We start from the raw sequence: 8733 nt of genomic DNA, 5'->3' as shown, positions 1-8733 counted from the left end.
CAATACTCAATCAATCAGAAATCCATTAGCAAAATTAATGTCCAAGAACTTACGTTGACAATTCTTTTTGAATAATGCAATTTCCGAATTATACTCATTAATAATTGCGAAATAACTTCAAAATGTGGTTTGTGCATACAAATAGTTATCAAAGGTACAACGGTAGGCTTATAATTTGACGCGCGTTTCGTCTACACAAGGTTCATTCGTGACGCTCAGATCAAAATAGTTAGAAAGCCAAACAAGAACAAAGTTGAAGCGTATTGAGGACCCCAAATTCCAAAAAGTTATTCCAAATACAAACACCGTCCATTGAAATGTAAATAAAATTAATATATATCTGATAAAGCTTAATTCAGAACTAAGAAAATGTTTTCAAAAATAGTACGCAAGAAAGGAGATCGTTACAAAATGTATTATGATTTTGCTTGTCGACTGCATGGACAGTTCAACCATCCACCGCGGGGAACACATAAAGTGTCGATGAATATGTTACCTCGCTATAAATTATAAATATCAAAGAGGTACTAAGCTCATGCAACAGTAAAACAGCAAATGTAAATTTCTTAGTTTTATCTGATCTCCTTTCATTGAAAAAAATAAAAAAATAAAATGTAAATGATTCCCTCATAACCTAAACGTAGAAGGCCGATCTTTTGCAGGTCGTTTCAATCAACACAATCGATCTGTCTTCTGCTTCTCTTCCTCAGCTGTGCACATGTACATCTATGCTTCATCAAATGTTAACCCAAGGGTCACCAATACTTCAGTGGTGTTGTTAGTTGTGTTTTGACAAAATTAAACCAAACTGACTTCCAATAGCGAAATTGTATAATTTCAATTTTCGATATACATGTATATAGATAATAGATGATTGAAAGAAAGCAAATCATATTTTTTTATTTTTTGTCTTAGATTGAGATAATACCCTTTAAAATTTCCTCCCAGATGGAGATAAGAACAGGTTTAAAAGTACCATTGAAAATTATATTTGTTTCTGTTTCATCCTCAACTTTACTTTGATTATTTTCTTGGCTACTTGTTCAGTATATATGTCGAGCAAAATAGATTGACACGTTTTCCTAATAAACTGAACATCTGTCAAATAATTATGTACAATAAAAACTTACCCAACCCTTATCTGGAGACATGTGGCTAGAAGTGCAAACACATTTAATCAACTTACAATGGTATTTTTAAGCGATGTGTATTATGTTTTGTTGGATTTGGGACTAATTGAAAAAAAAGTAAATATATCCTCTCATGTTTGCTACTTCATGAACTGTATAAAATAACTAAAAAAAACAACAACGACTGCTTTAAATGAATTAACATGTAGCTAGAATTTTTTTTACCATACTTTAAGTTTCCTTTTTCTTATGTTATTACAAATCTTTATTTTATTTTTTTCAAATTGTATTTTCTTGGAGTTAAAATAGAGGCCTCAAAAAGCCAATTTAATTGCCGTCAGTGTATTATTGTGTATTGAGGACGAATTCTGTTTTATTCTAGCGTGTCCGAAATGTAAAGAATTTAGAGAAAAATGCATTAATCTGGTGAAGTCCAAGTGTAAAATTATTGCACTTTTGAGCATAAAGAGAATCATTTTTTTTTTTATCTAAAGTATCTAAAATCAAATATACAATGTTATAACATGCACGAACATTCAATCGTTTACTTGTGAAATATGTTTATACTAACGAACTGTAAAATTAAGGTAAAGAAGAATATGAAAAAGAGAATATACTCCTCGATCTCAAATAGGTTCCACAGGATAAATAGTTTGTTCATTTTATCTGGTTAAAAATTCTTGGATGTTAATTTTATCAGTTATTATACTGAATATACTGATAAAGGATTGACTATTTAACGCAAAAATGTCAAATGCGATATTATAAATACGTACATTTCAGCCGATCTAAAAGTGGAAGTTTCAAAGTTACTTTTGTTAACTAACATTGAAACCAGTGTACAACTTGCAGCAGACTTTACTATTGATCATTCCTTTAACTCTTTAGAATTTTGAAAAAAAAATATTTATTAGATTTAAACTAAACAATTTAGTTCAAATAATATCAAATGCACAGAGAAATTTTCGTTTGTATTGTTTGAATAGTTCAAAATACACAGAGATCTATTAAAAAAATATTTGTATATTGTTTTGCTGATTGTAAATGATGCAACAAACCCTTCCAATTTCAAGATATCAGAAAGACGAAAGCAAAGATGTTAAGAAAAAATTCAATACCACAGCTATCATTTTTTTACCATATAACTAACGGTACCCCCTTATAATATAAAGGAGTGTATGTATTATTGTATGTGATTGTAATTGACATTTAGAACAGTGAAGAACGTGTTGATTCGATTGTCCAGTTATTTGCCGTGGGCGTGAAACAGTGACCAGAGAAATAAGAGAATACTTACTATAGAAAACAATTTATATCACAAAGTTATCAACACAATCAATAACAAACTCAATAAAAATGGAATTCTCATGAAATCATTAGCAGCACTACTGTTAACATTGTTAACATTGTTCGTATCAACAAAAGGTTGCACAAAATTCAAATATCGTTTTGGACAGTGCCATCCTCTAAAGTTATTTATATCTACAAGCTTCGTTGGGTTTTGCATCCATTCAATTAACTGTTGGTAACTTATTATAAAAACATCAGAATAATAATGTAAAATAGTTAAAAGAAAGTAATTCATTGCGTCGTAATTGTGCTTTTCCCTGAGCCAAGACGAGTGCATAGTGTAAAATAACGGGGCTCTAAAACCTTTGTAAAAACTGTGAAAGTTCACCCAGAACAATTGGAATGCTTCTTCTTTATTTTCTGGACGACATGAGTCAAGGTAGAGACAACCTATCGGTGCGAATGGTTTCTCTAACATCATGACTGGTACTTCCCATAATCCAGAATAACTTCCTTTGGGACATGGGCGAACGTTGCAGTCAAGCTGCCATCCAAAGTCTAGTGTGTTTGGCCAGAACTTACTGCTGAAGCCGTTTTCTGTCGCTACAGTCATTGTTGAATCGTACTGAAAGTTTTCCTCTTGTAAAATTGAATAAAGTTTGTCACCTGCTGATTGTAAAAAAGGACTTCTCCATCCTGTTATATTCTGTATTGGTATTCCCGTTTTCTGGGCCAAGTTTTTTCGTTGTTGGACAATTTCGTATCGAAGCTGTTCTGTTGATGCCTCTTTCCAGAAGTCTGTCGGCGTCCTGTGTGTGACGCTATGGACAGCAACCTCCATTCCCTTGCTATAAAGATCCCGCACCAAATTGTACTCTGTATAATTATGCGAAACAAACATTGTCATAGAGATTGGACATCCATTTGGATTAAAACGATTGTTTAGGAATAATTTTTCATACATCTGGTAATTTTCCGAATTCACTGCATCATCAAATGAAAACACAATTATTTGAGGAATTTCTGAAGGTAACAGATTCCCTGGGGTATCCCTCCCCCCACAGTAACAATTCGGTAGTCGACAATTGCTGTCTTGTAAACATATTTCCGCGCCAACCATTAAGACACATATTAGTAAAATGTATTGTAAAATATCAGGCGAAAACATGTCCTTTCTGGTAAAATATGGCAAATGACAGATTTTTGTAATAACCACTAATTAATATAATTCCACGGAATGTAATCTCATACAAACGACTGCTTTTGTTTTTTATGGGTCCGTCCTAAGGCCAATTAGTTTTTGTCCTTTTTGTCATATCACACGCAATCTGTAGTATACATTTTATAGCAAAACGTAACATATAAGTTAACATCCATTTATAAATTTCTGATAATGTTCACGTATTTCCAGTGTTTTGTATCAGATGCTATTATAGTATGCATCTTAAGTTATCATCTATTTTCTATTGATAACATATGGGATATTATTACCAGCGATAAAAGACGAGAAATTTCACAATAAAATTGCAGTCACTATAAATTTCCCAGTATTGTAGTCGACTGTGTTATCTCTAGTTAATCTTACAAGTTAGCCATTGGCTCAACAAGATAACAACAATCACGCCTCCGTCAAAGTTTTATATATACAATTTATACTTTCAAAGGCATTTATCTCCTCAGTACTTTGTGTGTGTCCGTCAATTAGTCAATTTTTGTCAGTGAAATGACGCCCCTTTTCTTCAGCAACATTAATGCATCTACACTGCTTGAAATGCAGAATCCAAATAAATGTATTGAAGCACGTGATGGGATAAGCTGGTAATGCACAGCGGTTTACTTGTGTTGAATTAATTAGTTTCCTCGCTGACATTTCTTCTCAATTTCAAACGAAATTGACGAACAGCATGAATATTTTTCATTTTAATGTATTTTAATATAAATATTCATACAGATAAACGACTAAAAGGTTGAAAGTTTTGATAGAAATATTTTATAGAACATGACAGGGCATATTGATTTTGTAACATCGCTAGAAAAATGATACTTGAATAAGATCTATAAGATCAGTGAAATGAAAATAAATTCAGTGTGCAATAAAGTCGATTTCTGAGAGGTGGATTCTATTAGCATTTCAAGAAAGAAAATAAAATAAGAAAGTTTTTACCAATCGTGTAATTTCTCATTGTGTATAGGTTCTACTATTACAAAGATCAAATATATATTCATACAGGTTGGTTCGTTTGCAACGGTGTGTCTGGTTAGACGGTGTACATGCGAATGAAAAAAAGAGGCGAAAGATACCAGAGGGACAGTCAAACTCATAGATCGAAAATAAACTGACAACGCCATGGCTTAAATTAAAAGACATACAGGCAAATAATAGTACACAGGACACAACATAGAAAAGTAAAGAATAAGCGAAAAACCCAGAAAAACTTTGGGTGATCTCAGGTGCTACTAATGGTAAGGAATAATCAAACTCACAAGTCGAAAATGAACTTACAATGCTACGGAAGTACTTAAGTGAAAAGAAGCGCATATATGCAAACTGAACTAATATTACTTAAAATTTTAGTATCATTTAAAAACTTAATTTCTTTGCCCTTAAGGATTCATTGTATCATATTTTTTTTTACCGTGGTGGAGTCTTGTAATGTGCCTTCATACTTGATTCTATATTCATGCCGTACCCTTGTGCATGGTGATTGGTTCCTTGCTTTTAAAATACTTGTTCTGTCATGTTGCATTCAAAATTTCATAACAACAATTGTCTTCCAATACAACACAATTTTCGAATTTCGTATTGTGAAAAAAACTCAACTAAGTTCCAGTAGTTTACTTAGCTTGTTATGTGACTCATTTAGAAGCTTAAAACACAAGGTTTTTATTGCTTTATAGATTTATAAACTAATCATTACATGTAAAACATATAATTGATTTTACGACCTTACAGGATTAAATGACATGTCATGGTGTGTCTCTTAAATGACAGTAGTCTTATATGTATCAGAAACTTCATTAAAACAGTATCAAACCTTCTAAAAAGTTATGGCGATCACAATGTCGCTTTACTACAACTGCGTCCAGTGGAGCTTGTTTGATGAATTTCTTTTCAAAGTAAAGTAACAAAATTCAAGTCATAGAATTTCCAATGCATTTTGGGTAGAAAATTATAATAAATTAATGAAATCTACCCTGTGATTCAATTATAATAGCCACATCTTTTACGGGTGTGCACAAGTTTTTACTTTAATCTATAGTCTTGTTAATCGGCGCTAACTTCTGCTCGACATTAATTATTTCGCTGTTATATTCAGCACATATTTATTATAGAGAAATGAAAAAATAATCCTCTGATTCCATATTAAGTTTTGATTAAGGAAACACAGACCTGGTATACTCCGCCTTATCCTATACATTTGTTATTATTGATTGAAAGATTATTGGAATACTTGCCACTGACTGGAAGTCGATCAATCAATCAACAAATCAATAGTTTGGATTTGTAAAAGCGTAACATGGATACGTGTATATATTTCAATGCTTACACATCTCTATAAAATTGATTGTATTTAAGATTCACTGTTAAGTAACCATCTATTTTTCTACCCTGTAATTTTCCCATCTTTTCTGAAGATTAATTACTTTATACGACATAGAGGTGACAAGGGTCAACGTGCTGTAAAATTTTATTACATAGTTGAAAATAAAACTAAAGGACTACTTCAACATTTTCACATACGTGACAATTATTTTCTAAACCCCTTAAAAACAAAACTTTAACGACGCACTTCAATGCAACTCAACATATTTTACAGTCACATAATTTATTTCTATATGGGATACTAAAAACATTTGTAGTTTGTCTACTGAAATATTTGTAGATTGATACATGATCAAATCACATGTTACACAAAAAAGCATTGATTACTACAAATAACCAAAAATTCATCTTCATAGCAATTATGATTTTTTGACGTTGTTTTTGGATCAACGATTCAGAACTGTTAGACCAACATGTCTGTCCAATATAAAGTTTAATTATAAAATATATATAATTTGACTTGATGTATTTCTTGGACATTCCATCATCTAACATGCTTCATAAGACTTCATTTATATACTGACCACCTTATATAGATATAAGAAGATGTGGTGTGAGTGCCAATGAGACAACTCTCCATCCAAATAACAATTTAAAAAGTAAACCATTATAGGTTAAAGTACGGCCTTCAACACAGAGCCTTGGCTCACACCGAACAACAAGCTATAAAGGGCCCCAAAATTACTAGTATAAAACCATTCAAACGGGAAAACCAACGGTCTAATCTTAGACCGTTTACATGTATGTTGTGGACAAGCTTTCTTAAAGATAAAATCTTCTCACAACTAATTTAAAATTTCTATATATTTTTTTTTATGCAAACAATTGTGTATTTTCATAACCAAAATAACCCAATTTAGGCAATTTTCAACGACTCATAGCTTTGAAAATAGCACGGTGACCCATACTTTTTATTATATTTTTAAAAAAAGCATAGTAAAATCTTCATTTTGTCAAAGTACAACTAGATTTCTATATCAAGAAAAATATACCTATGATCTACCTCTTAGAAATGGGAGGCCTAAATAAGGTAGATCATAGGTTTTTTGTTTTCTTGCAACAAGTAAAAATAAAAAATAAATCCCTATCCGTCCAGTATATATTTTACACTTAAGGAGTTATCTCCCCTTAAATGGTTGATTTGAGAGAAAAAATGTTTCTAAAAAAATTGATATTTGTATAAATATTTTGAGTTATAAAATATATCACCAAGTTTTCTTTATATAAATAAACAGTCTACAAATTTTCAGATTTGGGCAAATAATTAGACCGATCTTATACTGGGATTGTACAGTCCAAGATGGCGGTATGCACCTCGAATCTACCTTAGACCTGGTTAAATACATGACTATTCCGTTGAACATGTCCCTTCAAAGTAAAAAAAAATAAGATGACGACCATTTCATCCGCCGTTTTCTATTATTTTTCGCCGTTCGAATTTGATTATTCATGTGTTTAAGTTATTTTAAAAATTGCTTTCCATTGACGCTTTAATTTGGATTGAATTGTATAAGACTTTTTTTCCTGACATATTTGACATTTTAGATGAAAGGAGAAAAATCATCTAGGATACGAAATTATTGATTTTATATTCTTATGATTTTCAAAATGCCAACAATTGTCTAAATAAATACAAATCGAATAATGATAAATGTATGATAGAAATCTTATCATATATAATTTTGCTATATTTTTATTTACCTAAATACTAACATCTATACATTAACAGAGATGAGCAGCACGGATATGAGACATATGTTTATCTCGAATCAATACAAATAGTTCGCTACTGGCCTCGATCTGATAAGGACATATAAACGTACCCTCGGAGGAATACCATAATGGTGATCGTTGTCAAAATTATTTAACATATTACTGTATCCGCCAGCGGCTAATGTTTGTGCATTTCGGTGAAAATATTTTTTTTGTGGTGACATCTGGTGGCTGTCAGTACGAGGATTCATAGATGGTTATACTTATAGGTTAAACTTTTCAGGGCGATCGAATTCCGTTTGTCAGCATATACAGGTCCATGATGATCGTATCTCTTATTTTTTTACTTTTTATTATGGAAATCACGAAAAGAACGTCATGTGTCATAGAAACAATTTATTATATCATTTATATAAAATTGAGAATGGAATAGTTTATGATATTAAAGTCAAAACTAAACAAAAACTTTTTATTGCCTTTGCCTATTCAATGCAATTCCGTCATTCTTTTATATAATTTTTAAATGTCTCAGTACTAAAAAAAAAATGTCCACATGTTATACATTTCTGCTGTAAAAATTATATGCATACTGCATCTGTTCAAGTTTAGATATAAAACTGTTTACCCACCCATTGTTGAAAATATAAAATGTATAAGAAAGCTCCAGTTAGCATCGAGCTCACTTAAATTTATGTTTATTTCTGATAATATCGTTTTTCTAGTCTCAATCTGATATTTTTGACAGAAATCTACTTGACTAACGTGTAACGAAAACACCCACAGTTTATACAACTGTTTGCTCAAAACAGAAGATGGTTACTATATATAGGAGACACCATTTGTTTACTAAATGTAAAGCGAATATATCCTAAAATAATTTTATTTATTATATACTCTAACAAGTATGGACACAGACGCAAATTGTCAGTGGGGTTAAAGGTCGTTACAACTGCATTGAAAGCTAGACTGGAAATGTGTATTAACAAATTGAGTTGA

At 31.4% G+C, this 8733-nt stretch overlaps 1 protein-coding gene across 1 annotated transcript; it reads right to left on the bottom strand.

Moving 5' to 3' along the window:
- Positions 1-2445: 2445 nt before the first annotated feature.
- Positions 2446-3540, bottom strand: LOC134684920 (chitin deacetylase 7-like). The gene has a single exon (XM_063544237.1). It carries the CDS (start codon positions 3538-3540, stop codon positions 2446-2448), a length of 1095 nt encoding a protein of 364 aa, XP_063400307.1.
- Positions 3541-8733: the final 5193 nt, after the last annotated feature.

Source organism: Mytilus trossulus, chromosome 9 (assembly GCF_036588685.1).
Source record: "Mytilus trossulus isolate FHL-02 chromosome 9, PNRI_Mtr1.1.1.hap1, whole genome shotgun sequence".
Lineage (NCBI taxonomy): Eukaryota > Metazoa > Mollusca > Bivalvia > Mytilida > Mytilidae > Mytilus > Mytilus trossulus.
This window is presented reverse-complemented; position numbering and strand designations above follow the sequence as displayed.

What these genes read in the sequence shown, in the direction of transcription:
- LOC134684920 (XM_063544237.1), bottom strand. Translation starts at nt 3,540, where the DNA reads ATGGTTGGCGCGGAAATATGTTTACAAGACAGCAATTGTCGACTACCG.